A 19613-nucleotide genomic window follows, 5' to 3' on the forward strand; every position below is an offset into this window, starting at 1 on the left:
ATGGTGTAATGGGTGGACTTGGCAGTGTCGTATTTATGATTGGACTTTATGACCTTAAGGGTCTTTTCCAACCTAAATTATGATTTGAGTCAAAACCATTTCAATTCCCATCACCTCCAGCTGTCCCCGAGGTCGGCTGCTGTGTGGCACAACTGGCCTGGCTCTCCAGGCAGGTTGGGCACTGGTTTGGTGCCTGCATTGGGAGTTTTCCCCTTTCTGGGGTAAAAGACCTTCGATGAGAGACAGTTGTAGAGATCTGAGTTGCAGAGATTTGAAGCAGTCCTTTCAAAATCTGACCGGCTCAGTTTTGGAGCCATTGAAAAATAGAGACAATCTCAAGGATGTTTTTGAAAAGTGGTACAATCACTAATAAGAATAACAGGGAATTCTTTATTCTTGATGATGATGATGCTGAACTAAAGTTTTTTAATTTCATTCCCAACAGTCATTCTTGCTTCTCAAAAGAGCTGCTACGTCTCAGTAGCTGACCTCTTGCATGGAGTTCTTTTTAAGAGCTTTTCCTCTCACTTCTACAATTTTTATCATTTAGAAAGTATTTCTTTGGACAGAATTGCCCTGAAATCACCCCTTTCATACTTTTCTCCCTTTTTTTCTGGTGTGAGTGGAGGTGACACAGGGAAGATTACTTCTTTTTTAGGCAAAGAAGGCCAAGGAACAGATCCCAGGTAGGTGCAAAGGCACAAAGGAAGCCAGAATGTTTATGTGGTGTGCACTGACACACACCGTCACCTGCATTTCCAGTCTCTCAAGTCCCAACAGTGCAGCAAAGTCTGGAGTTCTGAGCTCCCTTCATCTGCCCTGTGTGACACATGTAAAATGAAACTACCCCAGCCAAAAGTTGGTTTTGATTCTCTTCACAGCCTGAAGCACGACATGGGTCAGGGGACAAGCCAGGATACCCAACGAGGACTCGCATGCTCTGCACTTAAAGTTCAGGTGTTCATGGGAATCTCAGCTGGCAAGTTGTGCCAATTGCTGGGTGCAATGAGCTGGTCAAGAGCCTCGTCTCCATTTCTGTAACGATGGCTTTGCTGCCTGGCTGATGTGCAGACTTGTACACGGATGCTGACACCTGTTGAGCAACCTGCTCTGAAAGGATCAACAAGGTGGGCATGAGGACCGCAAAAAAGAAGAACTTGGGTGAGGGCAAAGGAAAAGGGATGCACAAGATGTGGTCAGGGCTGTTTGGGGGCACTTGTAAAGCAGCCCTGCACCTCATGTGAATTATTCCTGTGGTCAGAGAGAACCTGAGAGCTGTCCCTAAATTGAAAACATGAAGGGGATGAAAGGACAGCATCATTCAGGCTGGATGGGACCTCGGGAGGTGTCTTGACCAACCTCCTGCTCAAAGCAGGGTCGGACCAGATTACTCAGGGCTCTATCCAAACACATCTTGGACACTTTCTGGGGTAGAGTGGATGCGCACCCCTGGGAAACAGATTCCAGGGCTTGACTGTCCTCAGGATTGGAAAGTTTCTCCCTTTCTATAGCACCTTTCCAAGCCTGACCATCCAGATTGTTTTTTACCCATCTACTTACACACTGACACAGATCATAATAGCCTACCTTGGACACAAGAATATTGTGGGGGATGATGCTGAATGCCTTGCTGACTTCCAGGTAACAGACCACCACTGCTCTCTCCGCATCCAGCAACCCTGTCCTTTCCTCACAGAAAGCAAAGAGGATGGACAGGCACAACCTGCCCTGGGTAAACCCTGTCACCTTCAGACACCCAGAATTGGGGTCCCAGTGAACATGTTCTGGGGCACAGCCCTTAGTTCCCCTGCTCACCCATTGGCCATTTTTGAAAAGTGCACACAATGTGTGAGAGCTGCCAGTGGTCAGGGAGTCCCCCCAGTCTCCATGAGCTTTCCAAGAAGGTGGAGAGTGGCCTCACTGTGACATGGTCCTGCTGTCTCAGCTCCTGGGATGCTGCCCCTCCTGTCCCATAGACTGGAAAGGATTGTGTTAGTTCCAGGGACCCCTGACTTGATCCCCATCCACTGCTGGTTGTTCTGCCTCCAGTCACAGAGGCCTGGGAGAGCTTACTGGTGAAGATGGAGTACAAGAGACACAGAGAATATCACTTCTTTCCATTATTAAATCAATGAGTGGCCACAAGGTGTCTTTGTTTCTCCTTTCCTGAACTAGGAACAGCTCATTATGGGGCCCTTGAATTGCCTTACAGATCTAGACTGAGTTTTGCTCTGGACTGTTGCTGTGCTTGGAGGCTTCTGTGCTTGCAGACCAGATGAACTAACTTCTGCCACCCTGCCTTGGCAGTTTATTCCATCCGTGTCACAGCTCTGTCTGCAACACTGACAGCTCCAGCTCAGCCAGTCAGGTCCCTGGCTGAGGACATTGCCTCACATCTGGGCTGAACCACCCCCGCTGTGGCACCAGGAAACCTCTGAGTCGCCCCGTGGAAACCTGGTACCAAGTGTCCAAGAGCCCATGTGTGCAAATGCTTTGCTTCAGAGCACAGACATGGGATGGCCAAAGATTGCTGAATTTCTCTCTAGACCTAGGAGTATAAAACCAGAATAAAATGCCTGAATTCCTTGAAATGAAGATTTCCCCCTTCCAGCTTGGAGAAATTAGATCCTTTGCTGTAACCTTCCTGGTGTCCTGTCTAATGACAGGACCCGAAAAGATGATTCTCACACCAGTTTATTTTTTAACACAAAGAACACAATGCTGGCAAGAAGTGTCTGTGCAGAGGAGAGAGAATCGACATCACTGATAACTTGAGGTTGTTTCAAAGGATGTGTCCCTGGAGCCCCAGGGACAGCTGGAGGGAGCCCAGAGGGGACAGAGAAAGGGACATCATGGGCTGCTCCTGTGCTGCTGAGCTGGGCTGGGCTCCTGGGACAGAGGGAGCTCATGGCAAGCGGCAGCGCTGCAGAGAGACAGCTCTGCCCAGGAGCAGCTCCTCTGCAAAGCGCAGCAGGGCTGAGGGCTCTGCCTGCAGCACCGAGGGGAGAGGAGCCAGGCAGAGACAGGGAAACGCAGTCTGGGATGGGAGGATGCTGAGAGATCACTCTAAGGAAAATCTTCACAGCCCTTAACACAGTAAGTCTCTGGGTGCAGGGTGGTGCAGATGAGGATCCTGCAATTATCTCGCAGAGCTGGCACATCCCATGGCTGGTGTGGAGGAGAAGGATCTGCTCCTCAGCAGGGATTCACAGCGTGGACAGGGCACGACAGCTGCCTTCTCCCAGCTGCAGGGTGTGAAGCTGGGTGAGCACCCAGGGGTGCCCAGGGCTGTCCTGCAGAGCAGGGTCCCTGCGCCCCAGGGCTGTGCCAGGGCAGGGACTCTGCCGCCTGCCAGGGTCAGCGCTCAGCCTGACCGGGGAGATCCCAAGAACACTGAGGGGAGAAGCTGTGGGTGGAAGGAGCGACTCCCAGCAGGGCAGGGTCCTTCTGCTGTTGAGAGGGAACTGCGTGGATCAGGGCAGCTCACAGCTCCAGCTCACCCCCAGGACATTTGCAGAGGTTCCTTATGAAGGACACTGAGGAAGCATTTATCTCATAGGGATGATTTTAAGTTTTGAGTTTTTTCCACTCTTGGTTGGCTGGGTGGGCAGTGGGACATGGGAATTTATTTCTCTGCCCTGGAGAAGGTGCTAAGACCCCAGTTCTCGTTAGGACTTGCCAGAGCTGCTCCTGAGCCCCTGCACACACAGAGCTGCCCCTGGGCAGTGCCCGGTGCCAGGAGGTGTGAGCAGGACAGAGCTGAGCATGGGGGACGGGCTCTGGGACACTGACAGGGAGCAGACCCAGGGGCAGAGAAACAGCTCCCAGCAGGGACAGCTCCAGGCAGGAGAGACATGGGCAGGGAGAGGGAGCTGTGACCAGAAATACTGGGGAGGGGATTCAGGAAGCCCCCTGCCCTCCCCTGCAGTGCAGACACATTTCCCAGTGCAACCCCCTGGTCTCCTCCCCTCCCCAGCAGAGCCTCTGCCCCAAAGCCATGGGGTCCAGGTCACGAGTCTCCACCTCAGCAGGTGGACCTCCAGGTGAAGGGTTTCTGGAATGTGGTACACAAAAAAGGTGCTGAAATACTTGCTCTACAATGTCATCATGTGAGTGGCAGCAGCACAGCCAGGTAAGAAGGTTTCACATCATGCGCGACTGCCTTTCTGTCCTTGCTTTATTTTTCAGGAGCACTGCAGTGTTCTTCCCTGTTTCTCCACCTGTCCCTCGTGCTCTGACTCTCTGTGGTTGGGGTGGGAATGTGGGTCCGTTTCAGCTCTGACACCAGCCCAGGGGGTCTTGCCCCAGAGGTGCATTCATGGAAATTAGGTGCCCAAGCTGCATTTTAAGCTGTGATGACCCGTGTTTGTCATTTGGTGGAAAAGGAGAATTAGCTGACACATGCCTCCATCAGGGATGAGGTTTTCTATGAGAAATGGCATGGTTATTTTTCTCAGAGAAGTCTCCTCTAACTTGTCACTGTCTTTTCCTCCTTGCACAGGTCCCCATGCCCAAAGGCAGCAAATGTCCAACAGCAGCTCCATCACCCAGTTCCTCCTCCTGGTGTTCACAGACACACGGGAGCTGCAGCTCTTGCACTTCTGGCTCTTCCTGGGCATCTACCTGGCTGCCCTCCTGGGCAACGGCCTCATCATCACCACCATAGCCTGTGACCAGCACCTCCACACCCCCATGTACTTCTTCCTGCTCAACCTCTCCCTCCTCGACCTGGGCTCCATCTCCATCACTGTCCCCAAATCCATGGCCAACTCTCTGTGGGATACCAGGGTCATTTCCTTTGCAGGATGTGCTGCCCAGGTCTTCTTTTTAGCTTTCTTGTTAGGTGCAGAGTATTTTCTTCTCACCATCATGTCCTACGACCGCTACGTTGCCATCTGCAAACCCCTGCACTACGGGACCCTCCTGGGCAGCAGAGCTTGTGTCCACATGGCAGCAGCTGCCTGGGCCACTGGGTTTCTCTATGCTCTGCTGCACACGGCCAATACATTTTCACTGCCGCTCTGCAAGGGCAATGCCCTGCACCAGTTCTTCTGTGAAATCCCCCAGATCCTCAAGCTGTCCTGCTCAGATGCCTCCCTCAGGGAAGTTTGGCTTTCTGTGGTTAGTGTCTTAGTAGTATTTGGGTGTTTTGTGTTCATCGTGCTGTCCTATGTGCAGATCTTGAGGGCTGTGCTGAGGATCCCCTCTGAGCAGGGACGGCACAAAGCCTTTTCCACGTGCCTCCCTCACCTGGCCGTGGTCTTCCTGTTCCTCAGCACTGCCATATTTTTCTACCTGAAGCCCCCCTCCATCTCCTCTCCTACCCTGGACCTGGTGGTGTCTGTTCTGTACTCAGTGGTGCCTCCAGCAGTGAACCCCCTCATCTACAGCATGAGGAACCAGCAGCTCAAGGATGCCCTGTGGAAACTCATATCTTACTGTTTTCTGAAGCAATAAACTGCCCATCTGCTTCTACATAAGAGTTTTAATGTAGCTAATTGCAGGACCAGCCTGTCATCTGGATTTTCTGTTATTGCTTGGTTTTTTATTGTTTTAATGTTGTCATGCCCTTTCTAATTCTCTCTCTGCTTTTCTTTTATAACCACTGGCTGTGTAAATGAGGAGCCGTGCTCTCCTTTTCTCTTAAACAAAATAAACATTCCTGTAGTAACTTGTTTTTCACTATATCCTTCCTCCAAGGCCTTTTTGGATGTTCAGGGAAAATTCCTGTGTGGGTGAGAGGAGGGGAAAAGAGTCCAGCCTGGCAGCCCTGCCAGGGAGCAGCAGCGCTTGGCCTTCCAGAGCTGTTCTCGTTCCACTCCCACACTCTCCTTCTCATCCCTTGTGTTGGTGCAAGGCCTGAGTGCTCTGGCAGCCTGGTCACCGTCCTGCTGTGTGTGAGTCCTGTGAGCGCAGGCAGGGACAGGCCATGGGCACTGCTGTGAAAGAGCTGGCCTCAGAACAGCCTTTGCAGAAAGAAAGGTGATCTCCTATGGGCAGGGCCTGAAGGTTTAGCTCTTCTTCCAAGCTTCTCTGTAGAACATGCTGAAGTGACATGCAGATGCAAACAGCAGGGTACAGCTGCACAGTGTGTGTGTGCAGGGCTGGGCACACAGCAGTGTCCTCTCACAGCCAGGCCTCCTGCCAGAGACCTGCAGGACCAGCAAAGCAGGGGCTGGGCTGTGCCCCTGTGCACTGGACACCCCGCGGAAGCTGCCCCAGGACTTCGTCATGGACTGGCCCCTCACAACCACCATTTCCTCTCTCCCCAGCTCAGAGAGGTTCTTTGTCCCTCCATGGAGGGACACTGAATGAGTATTTCAGCTGTTCATGTTGCATCATACGGATGAGATGTGAGCATGCACATCATGCATGAGAGGTGAGATGAACCCGAGTCAGCAGAAACGCCACGAGCTATTCCTGTGGGTTCCATTTTGGCCTGTAGGACAGACAGGGTCTTGAAGTTGTTTCTCGTTGGGAGTAACATCCCATGGAAACTGCCTAAATGCAGCACCGGTTGTGCTTCCTTTAACCAGTGTCCCTGTGTCCATTCCTCATGACGTGGGACATCTCAGATGAGTGCAGAGCAGGGTGACACACGACAGGGCTGAGGTGCCTCCTGTCCTTTGGGAGTGGCAACAGGAGGCCAGAGGGACACTGTGACTCCTGCCTCTGTGTGTGAAAGGGACAGACTCTGTCTCTGAACATCCCTGGGTGCATAAGGAGCCCACGAGGCCGGCTCAGATGTGGACACCTGACAGAACCTGACATTTCTGTGTGTGACTCCAGGAACAAACGCCACTGGCCCAGGCAGATCAATCTCACGTGCTCCTGTCTGCTATGTCATCCTTACCTGTGAGTCTGAATTGTGGTCTGAAACCTGCCAGAGCAATCAGAGGGGTTCTGAGGTCCTTGGAAAAGGCAGTTGTCAAACCTGTCTTCAAGAAGGGCAGGAATGAGAACTGTGAGAATTACAGGCTGGTCAGCCTGTGTCCTTCCATGGGAAGGGAATGGGACAAGTCCTCCTGCAGCCATGTCCAGGCACTTGGAAAACAAGAAAGGGATTGCTGAACCCAAATGGGCAGGGAAAGAAAGGCATGTTGTGCACATAGAATTTCACAAGGTGTCAGACATGGTTTCCCATGGTGTCCTTATAATGCGATTGGTTCTCTGTGGGCTCAAGAAGTGGATGCTGGGTGGGAAGCTGGCTGGATGATGAAGCCCAAATGTCACCAGTGGTACAAAGCCCCCCCTGCAGTCAGTTACCAGTGGAATCCCTCAGGGACCAGCACTTGGGCCAGCACTGGTGAATGTCTTTATTCTCCCCCTGAATGAGGTGACGGAGTGAACCTTCAGCTCCTTTGTGGATGGTGCAAAGCTGGGCAGAGGCCTTGGACAACCTCACCTGGTTCACCCTGCCCTGAGCAGGACAGTGAGACAAGAGGATGTTCAAACCTGAGTTAGTCTGTGATTCAAGGAATCTTCCCCTTGGAAAGGTTTTGGAAGACAGAATAGGTGGAGGAACAAGACAAAAAAAAAGGAAAAAAGAGGCAGAGGAGGAGACCTAAAAGGGGTCAACAGAAACATAGCAGTTCCTGTGAAGAATGTTTCTCTACTCAAATTGTTAGCAGGAAATCTCTAATCAGCTCCCCAAACTCCCTGTTTTGCTCATTGGCCCCCTGGGATTTACATCACATTTCTTTACATCAGATTCTGCACGGAAGTTTGCACCTGATTGTTGCAGGTTCTTTGCAGGAATTAGTTCATGTTTCCTTAGAGAACCGGATTAAACAGGCACCGGGGGAATTTTTAATTAGAGGAAACAAAGAAAGGAGAAAAAAAAGAAAACACAATAGAACTTAATGATGTTTCTCAGTTCTATGGTTAAATTAAGTAGTTTCCAGTGAGGTCCATTGCCATAATTGAGTCGCCTATAGGGAGTACGACAGCAACTGCTGAAAGACTTTACCTGCCTGAAGCTCAAAGCAGGGACAGAGCTGAGAGGCTCTGAACGAGCAAAGAGTGAGAGGAGGAAGAACATCTGGGGAGCAATGGAAAGTGCAAATGTCCAGACAGGCTTCTGAAGAGATAACTTCAGACATGGTGAGCTGAATAAGGACAGGTAGAAACTCCTGGATGTTCAGGGGGATTAAATACACAGCATGATAGACAGAATTGTGGCAATGCAAGCACAGGGAAAGGTCAATGTTTCAATTCCCACAGTACATACGCATTCTGAAAATTAATATTTTCGCAGTATAGAAATTCCACAGACATTTTATTGGAAATATTGAATCATTTCATCTGAGAAAAAAAGAGTGTGGGGTTTTTTGTTCTTGTTGTTGTTTTTGGTTTGATTTGGTTTTGAGGGGAGTTCTCAGGTTTTCGGGCTGAGCTCCATGGTCTCACTATAAGCACCCAGTGCAAACCTCGAGAGGCCCCAGTATACCTGAGGTGTTTGCCTGGACTGGCAGGTATCAGACAAGACTGATAAAGACATGTCGCTTCCATCATTTACATCTAGTATTCAAGACTTCTGTGCTTAATTAGAAAAGTTTCAGCACTGTAGGTAAAGAGGCAGGTACATGAAGAGCACTGAGAAGAAGTGATAGAAGAATTATCCAGTTGATATCACGGAATCATAGAATCGTTTCAGTGGAAAGAGACCCTCAGGATCATCGAGTCTAACCATAACCTGACTCGAGCACTAAACCATCTCCCTTAAGAACCTCATCTAAACTCCTTTTAAACACCTACAGGGATGGTGACCCCGTGACTTCCCTGGGCAGCCTGTTCCAATGCCCGACAACCGTTTCCAAGAAGAATTTTTTCCTAATATCCAATCTAAAGCTCCCCTGGCACAACTTGAGGCCATTTCCTCTTGTCCTATCACTTGCTACTCAGGAGAAGACACAAACACCCTCCCTGCTCCAACCTCCTATCAGGCCGTTATAGACAGTGAGAAGGTCTCCCCTCAGCCTCCTTTTCTCCAGGCTAAACAGCCCCAGTTCTCTCACCCGCTCCTCCTAAGACTTCTTCTCCAGCTTCTTCACCAGCTCCGTTGCCCTTCTCTGAACTCGCTCCAGAACGTAAAGGTCTTTCCTATAGTGAGGGGCCCAAAACTGAACACAGGATTCCAGGTGGGGCCTCACCAGCACTGAGGACAAGGGGATGATCACGGCCCTGGTGCTGCTGGCTGTGCTATTCTTGGTGCACGTCAGGATGCTGGTGGCCTTTTTGGCCACTTGGGCACACGCTAGCTCCTGTTCAGCTGCTGTCAGTCAACACCCGCAGATCCCTTTCTGTCGGTCAGCTTTCCAGCCACTCTTCCCTGAGCCCGGAGCCTTCATGGGGTTGTTGTGACCCAAGTGCAGGACCTGGGACTTGGCCTTGTTGAGCCTCAGACAACTGGCCTCAGCCCATCAATCCAGCTCGTCCAGATCCCTCTGTATGGCCTTCCTACCCTCCAGCAGATCAACACTCCTTCCCCTGCTGTGCTGTGCTTTACTTGGTGGCCAAAACACCTTCAAGAACATGCTGACCTTTTAGTTATTGCTGAGCAGTGCTGGCACAGCCTCGAGGCCTTCTGTGTTTCTCAGTCTGCCCCAAAAACAAGGGGGCTGGATGTGGCTAAAGGGTGGGAGGGGACCAAGCCAGGACAGCTGACCCCAACTGACCAAAGAGATATTCCACACCATATGGCATCATGGTCAGTAACCTCATACAATTGTTATCAGTCCATCATTTCATCCGGTCCAGATCCCTCTGTGTGGCCTTCCCACCCTCCAGCAGATCAACACTCCCACCCAATTTGGTGTCACCTGCAAGCTTACTGAGGGTGCACTCGATCCCCTCGTCCAGATCATTGACAAAGAGATTAAACAGAACTGGCCCCAATACTGAGTCCTGGGAACACCACTCGTGACCGGCTGCCAACTGAGTTTGGCTCCGTTCACCACAACTCTTTGGGCCCGGCCCTCCAGCCGGTTCTTTATCCATCGCAGATACACCATCCAGGCCATGAGCTGCAGCTTCTCCAGGAGATGCTGTGGGATACGGTGTCAAAGGCTTTACTGAAGTCTAAGTGCACAACATCCACAGCCTGTGTGGTGGATTCACTCCCCCACGACAGACTTTCCCTCATCTGCTAAGCCGGTCACCTTGTCACAGGAGGAGATCAGGTTGGTCAAGCAGGACCTGCCTTTCATAAAGCCATGCTGATTGGGCCCGATTGCTCGTCTCGTATGTGTGACCTCCCAGTCCTTTCCCAGCCCTGTTCCTGCTGTTGGCCTGTCCCCTGCAGGGGCACAAGTGACTCACAGTCCCCTCCACAGCCATTGGCTTCCTACTGGACTATGAGTTCCTGAGACACAGCTGAGCACATGACATCGGACCCAGCCATCGCCCTCCTTGTGCTCCAGTGTGTGAGCAGGTAAAACTAAGCTGGTTTCATCAAATGTATCTAATAGATTTCTTATCAAGGGTTTGAGTGGAGAAACGTTCCTCAGAGGAGCTGCTGTATTTACACTGGGGCATTTTTTATCTCTGCTTCTGCCTGGTTTTTTTTTCTTCTTCTTCCTCTTCCTGTGTCTATTCTGATGTGAAAGAGCTCTCCAAGAAAAGATTCATGGAATCCTAGAATAACGCAGGTTGGAAGAGACCCCTCAACACCATCTCTCTCCCACTGACCTTTATGGATCCCTAATGAATAGCTGAAAGCATTTGCGCTCCCTTGGGTTCATCTCACCACATGCGCACAGTGGACATGCACATGATGTGTATGTTTGCAACTCATCTGTACAATGAAAACATGGGCTTTTGACCTAGTATTCCATAGAATCATAGAATGTCCTGAGTTGGAAGGACCCACAAGGATCATTGAGTCCAACTGCTGTCCTTGCACAGGACAACCCCACAGTCCACACCATGTGTCTGAGGACGTTGGCCAGTCTCTTCTTGAACACTGTCAGGTTGGGGCTGTGACACCTCCCTGGGGAGCCTGTTCCAGTGCCCAGCACCCTCTGGGTGAAGAACCTTTTCCTCATGTCCAACTCACCCTCCCCCGGCACATCCTCCTGCCATTCCCTTGGGTTCTGTCACTGGTCACCAGAGAGAAGAGCTCAGTACCTTCCCTTCCTTCTCCCCTTGTGAGGAAGCTGTAGCCACCATGAGGTCTCCTTTTAGTGTTTTCCTCAGCTCTGATGCTGAGAAACCCCTTGGTTTGCTTTCTGAAGCAGAAAGGAGAAGCCACGACCTCCAGGCAATGGGAAGGGGGATCCTGTCCCTCACACACGGCTCAGGGCTCTTCCTGGGACCGTGGGATGTGGGTGTGCAAGGCTGAGGGAAGGACAACACTGGTACAGCACCTTCCAGCTTCCCCATGGGGCTGCAAGGAGGCAACAAGGCCCCAGTGCCGTGAGGACAACATGTCTTCTCCCAGGCCTCAGTGGCAGAGACAACTGCCATGGCCAAGGGGACAGAGACCTGGGTCCTGTTGGTCCCTTCCAGCCTCACCAGCGCCCTTTGCCATCTCCATCACAGGCTGTTCTGCACGGTCCTACACCTGCCCCTCTTTCCCTGCAGGCTGCACACACCCATCTGCTTCCCCACCTGCTCTCACCCCAGCATTTCTGTCCCTTCACTGATGTGTCTGCACCCTCAGTGGCTGTTCTTTGGAACACAAACCATGGGCTGATCCAGCTCCCTCTGGGTGACCTCTTGCACCACAGCACTGCCCTTCCAGTGACATTTCTTCCTCCTGATATCCAGTCTCCATCTTCCAAGTTGCACTTTCTGACATATTTTTTCTCTCTTCTGCTTCTTCCCACTATCAAGGAAAGCTCAACCATCTCAGAAAGTGCCCTTCATGCAGGGAACCCAACCCGTTAGGCTTCTTGTGGTGTTTCACCTCACCAGAAAGAAGTAACCTCACCATGATCTTCTAAATCCCAGGACTGCTGCTGGCCTTTCAGCTTCTCTGATAGACACGACCATGTCCCTGCTGCTGTGCCATCATGTTCTCAGGTGGGATGGACATGACAGCCCGTCTCCAAGGCCTCTTCCTGGGTAGGGGCTGTGGGTACTTATGCAGAGGTTCTTTCCCAGCCACGTTCCTGCTGCTGGGCTGTCACCTCCAGAGACAGAACTGACCCCACAGTCCCCTTCACAGCCACACGCTGCTTACTGGATTGTGAGTGTCTGAGAAACAACTGACATCATAATACCACACCCATCCATCCTCCTCCTTAGCAACCAGGACCTGACCAAGACTGAAGCGTGTTCTACACATTCCTACACCTGCCCCTCTTTCCCTGCAGGCTCTAGACACCCATCTCGCTTCCTCTCCTTGTTCAAATTTCTTAAATATATTTCCTACTAACAATGTGGGTGAAAAGCACTCCTCACTGGAACTGCTGTATTTATTTTAACATCTCCTATATCTCCTCTTCTGCCTTTTTAAATTTTTTTACTATTCTTCTACCTATTGTCTCTCCAGGAACATCTCCAAGTCACAAATTATTTCAAATCACGGAATAACTCAGGTTTGAAGAGAGCCCTTGTCTCACTCATCTTGTCTCGCTCTCCTGCTCAGGGCAGGGTGAACCAGGGGAGGTTGCTCGAGGCCTCCTCCCAAGTTTGCACCCTCCACAAAGGAGCTGAAAGTGCACTCTGTTACATCATAGAAGGGGAGAATAAAGACGTTCAACAGTGTTGGCCCAAGTGCTGGTCACTGAGAGGTGACACTGGTAACTGTCTGCACAGAGGACTTTGTACCACTGATGATATTTGGCCTTGATGGTTCAGCCAATTTCCCACCCAGCATCCACTTCTTGAGCCCCATCAGCACCACTCTGCCCAGAAGGAGACCATGTCTGAGGCCTTGCAAACGCCCTGTACACAACATGCCTTTCTTGCCCCTCTCCATTGGGGTTCAGCAATCCCTTCCTTGTCCTTCACATTCCTGGAAATGGCTGCAGGATGACATGTCCCATCCCCTTCTCAGGGAGGGAGGTAGGCTGGCCAGCCTGTTTTTCTCCCAGTTCCTGTTCATGCTCTTCTTGAAGATGGGTTTGAGGTCTGCATTTTCTAAGGACCCCAGAACCATTCTGGTTTCTATGGTACTTTGGACAGCACAATCCAGAATCACGGGCAAGGGTGACATAGCAGACTGGAGCACTTGCAGTGAGCCTGTCCAAGGCAGCTGAGATGAATCTCACTGATCCAGTGGGGTTTGTTCCTGGAGTCACACACAGAAATACCAGGGTTCCGTCAAGCATTGACATCTGAGCTGGCCTCATGGAATCCTTCTGCACCCAGGGATGTTCAGAGACAGAGTCTGTCCCTTTTACACACAGAGGCAGGAGTCACAGTGTCTCTCTGGCCTCCTGTTGCCACTCCCAAAGGACGGGAGACACCTCAGCCCTGTGGTGTGTCACCCTGCTCTGCACTCATCTGAGATGTCCCACGTCATGAGGAATGGACACGGGGACCTCAGTTCAAGGAAGAAGATCCCAGTGGGTTGTTTCCCATGGGCTGTTACTCCCAATGTGAGTGACCTCGATGTTTGTCCCACAGGCCTTCCTGGCACTCCCAGGAATAGCTGATGGCATTTCTGCTCACTCGTGTTCATCTCACCTCATGTACATGATGTGCATGCCCATATCTCATCTGAACAATGCAAACATGGACTTCTGACCTACTCATTCAGGAAAAAATTCTCAATCTGGTGTGACAGCCCAGTGCTGGAAAGGGAGGTTGTGAGGGGCCAGTCCATGACGATGCCCTGGGGCAGCTTCCACAGGGTGTCCAGTGCACATGGCACAGCCCAGCCCCTGCTCTGCTGGTCCTGCAGGTCTCTGGCAGGAGGCCTGGCTGTGAGAGGACACTGCTGTGTGCCCAGCCCTGCACACACACACTGTGCACCTGGACACTGGTGTTTGCATCTGTGGGCCAGTTTCTTGGGCATGTTCTTGAGCAAACCTTTTGAAGAATCACAGAATCACAGAGTCACAGAATGTTAGGGATTGGAAGGGACCTCAGAAGATCATCTGGTCCAATCCCCCTGCCAGAGCAGGAACACCTAGGTGAGGTTACACAGGAAGGCGTCCAGGCGGGTTTTGAATGTCTCCAGAGAAGAAGACTCCACAACCTCCCTGGGCAGCCTGTTCCAGTGTTCCATCACCCTCACTGAGAGAAGTTTCTTCTCAAATTTAAGTGGAACCTCCTGTGTTCCAGCTTGAACCCATCACCCCTTGTCTTACTGTTGGTTGTCACCGAGAAGAGCCTGGCTCCATCCTTGTGACACCCACCCTTAATATATTTATAAACATTGATGAGGTCACCCCTCAGTCTCGTCTTCTCCAAGCTAAAGAGCCCCAGCTCCCTCAGCCTTTCCTCACACGGGAGATGCTCCACTCCCTCAATCATCTTTGTGGCCCTGCGCTGGACTCTCTCCAGCAGTTCCCTGTCCTTCTGGAACTGAGGGGCCCAGAACTGGACACAATATTCCAGGTGAGGTCTCACCAGGGCAGAGTAGAGGGAGAATAAAAACAATAAAACAATAAAAACCCAACCAATAACAACATATAATACAGAAGACAGGCTGGACCTGTAATTAATTACAACTCCTATGCAGAAGCAGATGGGCAGTTTATTGCTTCAGAAAACACTTCGATATGAGTTTCCACAGGGCATCCTTGAGCTCCTGGTTCCTCATGCTGTAGATGAGGGGGTTCACTGCTGGAGGCACCACTGAGTACAGAACAGACACCACCAGGTCCAGGGAAGGAGAGGAAATGGAGGGGGGCTTCAGGTAGGAAAACAAGGCAGTGGTGACGTAGAGGGAGACCACGGCCAGGTGAGGGAGGCACGTGGCAAAGGCTTTGTGCCGTCCCTGCTCAGAGGGGATCCTCAGCACAGCCCTGAAGATCTGCACGTAGGAAAGCACAATGAACACAAAACACATAAAAACTAAACAGGCACTAACCACAATAAGCCCAAGTTCCCTGAGGGAGCTGTCTGAGCAGGAGAGATTGAGGATCTGGGGGATTTCACAGAAGAACTGGTCCACAGCATTGCCCTTGCAGAGTGGCAGTGAAAATGTATTGGCCGTGTGCAGCAGAGCAACAAGAAACCCAGTGGCCCAGGCAGCTGCTGCCATGTGGACACAAGCTCTGCTGCCCAGGAGGGTCCCGTAGTGCAGGGGTTTGCAGATGGCAACGTAGCGGTCGTAGGACATGATGGTGAGCATAGAATACTCTGCTACTATCAAGAAGGCAAACGAAAAGAGCTGTGCAGCACATCCCGAGTATGAGATGACCCTGGTGTCCCATAAAGAATTTGCCATGGATCTGGGGACAATGCTGGAGATGGAGCCCAGGTCGAGGAGGGCGAGGTTGAGCAGGAAGAAGTACATGGGGGTGTGGAGCTGCTGGTCACAGGCTATGGTGGTGATGATGAGGCCGTTGCCCAGGAGGGCAGCCAGGTAGATGCCCAGGAAGAGCCAGAAGTGCAAGAGCTGCAGCTCCCGTGTGTCTGTGAACGGCAGGAGGAGGAACTGGGCGATGGAGCTGCTGTTGCACATTTGCTGCCTGTGGGCATGAGGACCTGTGCAAGGAGGAAAAGACAGTGACGGTTTAGATGAGACTTCTCTGGGAAAAACCAAAGCCATTTCTCACACACCCTCCCCCTGCTCCACACCCCTTGTCCTTTTCCAGACCTTCCTTCGGGTCCGTGGCTGAGCCCTGGGTGGTGCTGGCTGGAGGTGCCGTGAGGAGCAGGGCCTGTGCCCGCTGGCTGCCCAGGAGTCAGCCCTGCTCTGCAGCAGGGGTCATGGAATGGGGGCAGGGGACGGACCTGGGGTTCAAAGTTGTCATCTGAAACTGCTGCTGGTGCAGAAGGGCCTGTCAGCATCTGCACTGTCACAGAGAATGGAACAGGATGGTAAAATGAAGTTTGAAATGCTTGGGGATTTGACAGCTTCACAGAATCACAGAATATTAGGGATTGGAAGGGACCTTGAAAGATCATCTAGTCCAATCATTCAACTCCCCTGGAGAGTGTTGTTGGGTGTCAGAAACCCTCAGCATTTCTGCTGCACTCAGGGAGAACAAAGCAAGTCCTGCGAGACCAAAGGATGCCTGTGGGTCAGTGCAGAGTGAGGGCAGCTGCTCTGTCCCTCTGTCTTGCTCCAGCTGCCCTGGGCTGGCACCTTTCTGAGATGGAGGCTGATCACACTGCCATGTTACCCTGAAAAGCCACCAGGCACTGCTGAGAGCAGAGGGATCCACCTCAGACCTCGACATGTCTCACCCTTTCCTAAGGTCTCAGCACCCCATGTTTAGCCCAGGACACACACGGCTCATTTCACAAACCCAACAGCATTTCCTCCATCATAGCATCTCTGCACTTCTCTGTGGGGAATTCAGATAATGCTCATTCCCCAGCCCCACACACTGCATTGCCCACAGCCCCACAGCTCAGAGCAAAGCTGGGACACGTGTTCCCATGGACACAGCTGCAGGAAAGGACCCACAAGATCAGGCTGTGACTCTGCAGCTGAAACTCCCATCCCCAGAGAGCCTGACAGCAAGAACCAGATCACACCAACAGTGACCCAGAGCAGTGGAGCAAGAAGGAAACTGCGGTGAGGGTGGGTGTGAGAGAGGCCAGGGCAGAGGCAGCCGGGCACTCAGACAGCGTCACCCTTCCCCAGCTGTGCAGCCACCTCCCACACACCAGCATTGCCGGGCAGCTGCTCTCAGCCCCTGTGCTCTGCAGAGGGAACTGGAGCTCTGGCTGCACAGGAGCTGCTTCATGCCTTGGAGCCCCCGGCCCTGAGGGCAGAGGCTTTGCTGGGTGGGAGAGGAGGTAAGGGGGCTGCTCACAGGGGGCATCTGCACTGCGGGGATCATACGGAGTTTTCTCTGTTCTCCCTCCCACAGCATTTCTGGTTTTGATTTCCTCTCTTTCCCAGATCACATCCCTGCTACCTGAAGATTTTCCTCCTGAGAGGTGTTTCCCTGTCCATGTCTTTTCTCTGTCATTGCTCACAGACCCCATCCCACCCTCTGTGCCCTCATCCAGGCCGTACAGATCCTGCCTCTTTGCCTAGGGGCATCTTTCTGTTTGCAGGCTGGAAAACAGGACAGGTCAGATTAAGGCTGAGGAGTTCAGCAAAGGTGATGCAGGTGCTGTCCACAGGAAAAGAGGTGGTGAAGGGATGTTATGAGGCTTCTGGCAGATGTACTGATCATTCAAACTTGCAGCTCAGGAGTCTCAGTGACTTGCTTAAGCATGAGAGCTCATTTTCCTTTTATCCTTTCCTCCACTCTCCAACCGTCGGGATATGAAACTGAAAAGGCAGGCTCAGGAAAGCTCCCTGTCTGTCTGGTAATCCTTGCATTGATCTTCTGCTTGAGGCATCCACCTGGAAAAATCCTGGAGCTGATTTGGAGCTGTGAGCAGCTCTGACCCACACAGCACCCTCTCCACAGCAGAAGCACCTTTCCTGCCCTGATAGGGGTCGCTCCTTCCCCCCACAGCTTCTCCCCACAGCCCCGTGGGGATCTCCCCGGGCAGGCTGAGCGCTGACCCTGGCAGGCGGCAGAGTCCCTGCCCCGGCACAGCCCTGGGGTGCAGGGACCCTGCTCTGCAGGACAGCCCTGGGCAACCCTGGGTGCTCACCCAGCTTCACAGCTGTTCAAAATTGCCTGACAAGAGCCTCCTCCTTAAAGATCTCACAAGCTGTGCCTGTGCTGACTTTAGGAGATGTCTCCAGGAGCTACAGCTGCATTGCCCTGCACCCAGAGACTTACCATGGCAAGGGCTGCAAAGATTTCTCCTCCAGTGAGCTCTCAGTCATCCTCCCCATCCTGACCACCTTTCATCTCTCTCTGCCTCGCTCGTCTCCCTGAGATCCCCAGGCAGAGCCCTCAGCCCTGCTGCGCTTTGCAGAGGAGCTGCTCCTGGGCAGAGCTGTCTCTCTGCAGCGCTGCCGCTTGCCATGAGCTCCCTCTGTCCCAGGAGCCCAGCTCAGCTCAGCAGCACAGGAGCAGCCCAAGGCGCTTTAATGACCCCTCTGGTGGGTTTGCTGCTGAGTCCATGAACATCAACCCTGAGGGGAAGTTGAAGAAACTTCTCAAGAAGTCCAAGTCAGAATCACACTCTAAAGTTTCTTGTAATGTTAATGCATCCCACTGAGGAACACTACTGAGGAACTGACCCCAGGGTCTGGTTAGAGAAGAAAACTGGAGGCAAAGATAGCAGGTCAGGACAAGCAAGGTGAAGGTCTCTCTGATGCTGAGTAAACCTGGATGTGCTTCATTAATCAAAGGGCCAAGCCCTGACCCCCAGCCCTGGGAAGGCAGATCCTGTCCCTCCCACGTTGCCCAGGGCCCTTCCTGGGACAGTGTGATGTGGGGCTGTGCAAGGCCAAGGGCAGGACTATGGTCCCACACCTCCCAGGTTCCTGGCTGGGGACAAGGAGGCCATGAGGCCCCTGTGCTGTAAGGACAAGGTGTCTCCTCACAGGCAGCAGAGCTGGAGACAACAGCCACAGCCAAGGGGAGAAGGAGCTCATGTCTGGTGGGGGCTTTCAGCCTCTTTACATCCCCTGATCATCTCCACGACAGCCTGTCCTATGCTGTGGCATCCCCTGCACCTCTTGCCCTGCAGGCTGGAGACATCCCCCCTGCTGCCCACCTTGCTCTTGTCTGAGCATCTTCCTTCCTTTGCTGATCTCTCTCCATCCTCCCCAGCTGTTCCTTGAAGCACAAAGCCTTGGGCTGATGCAGACTGCCTCTGGGTGACCTGCTCCACCACAGCACTGCCCTTCCACTCACATTCCTTCCTGCTCATGTCCAGCCTGGACCTCCCCAGCTGCACTTTGTGCCATTATTTCTTTCCTATTCTGTTTCCCACTATGAAGAAAACCTCCACCCTCTCTGAAACCACCCTTCCAGCACTCTCAGCCTACTCCTACACTGCTGCAGCCTCCCCAGCGCTGCTGGGCCAGAGCAGCCCAGGTCCCTCAGCATCCCACACCATGTGCACAAAGTCCTGAACCCTGCCTTGGCACAGCCCTGCACTCTCCAGTTCCTCCCTGCTTCTCCAAACTGGGAGCCGCACACTGGCACACACCCGTGTGTGTGGGGTCACACCAGTGCTGAACCGAATGGGATGAGAACTCCAGGTGTCTGGGTGCCCACGCTCCTCCTCATGCAGCCCCGTGTGCAGCTGCCTTGTTCATGGTGAGCGTGCGGCACGGGCTTGTGTGGCGGCCCTTGTAGTGCCCAGGCCCTTCTCCTCAGGGTCCCTGCTCAGCGTGTCAGGTCCTGCTCTGTCCTGATGGATGGGGTTATTCTCCTGCCCCGATACAGGACTGGCCGCTTCTCCTTTTGAAACTTCAGAGATTCCTGATGGTGGAACCCCAAAGTTTCTCCAGGTCTGGACTCTCCCTGGACTGCTGCAGCCGCAGTCCCTCCAATTCCAGCCAGGGCAGGGACCGCTCGCCCGGGGAGCCCCCGGTGCCCCCTAAAGAAAAGGGGCCTCAGCCTCCAGGACTCTCCTGAGCCCAGAAAGTGGCCACTAAAATGGCAGCAGTAGCAGGGTTC

General features: G+C 52.6%; 2 protein-coding genes across 2 annotated transcripts; one reads left to right on the forward strand and one right to left on the reverse strand.

Moving 5' to 3' along the window:
* Positions 1–4524: 4524 nt before the first annotated feature.
* Positions 4525–5457, forward strand: LOC135999348 (olfactory receptor 14C36-like). Its single transcript, XM_065652906.1, has one exon. The coding sequence runs from the start codon at positions 4525–4527 to the stop codon at positions 5455–5457; it is 933 nt and encodes a 310-aa protein (XP_065508978.1).
* Positions 5458–14650: 9193 nt separating this feature from the next.
* On the reverse strand, positions 14651–15583 carry LOC135999519 (olfactory receptor 14J1-like). The gene has a single exon (XM_065653089.1). The coding sequence runs from the start codon at positions 15581–15583 to the stop codon at positions 14651–14653; it is 933 nt and encodes a 310-aa protein (XP_065509161.1).
* Positions 15584–19613: the final 4030 nt, after the last annotated feature.

This window comes from Caloenas nicobarica, chromosome 28, assembly GCF_036013445.1.
Source record: "Caloenas nicobarica isolate bCalNic1 chromosome 28, bCalNic1.hap1, whole genome shotgun sequence".
Classification (NCBI taxonomy): domain Eukaryota; kingdom Metazoa; phylum Chordata; class Aves; order Columbiformes; family Columbidae; genus Caloenas; species Caloenas nicobarica.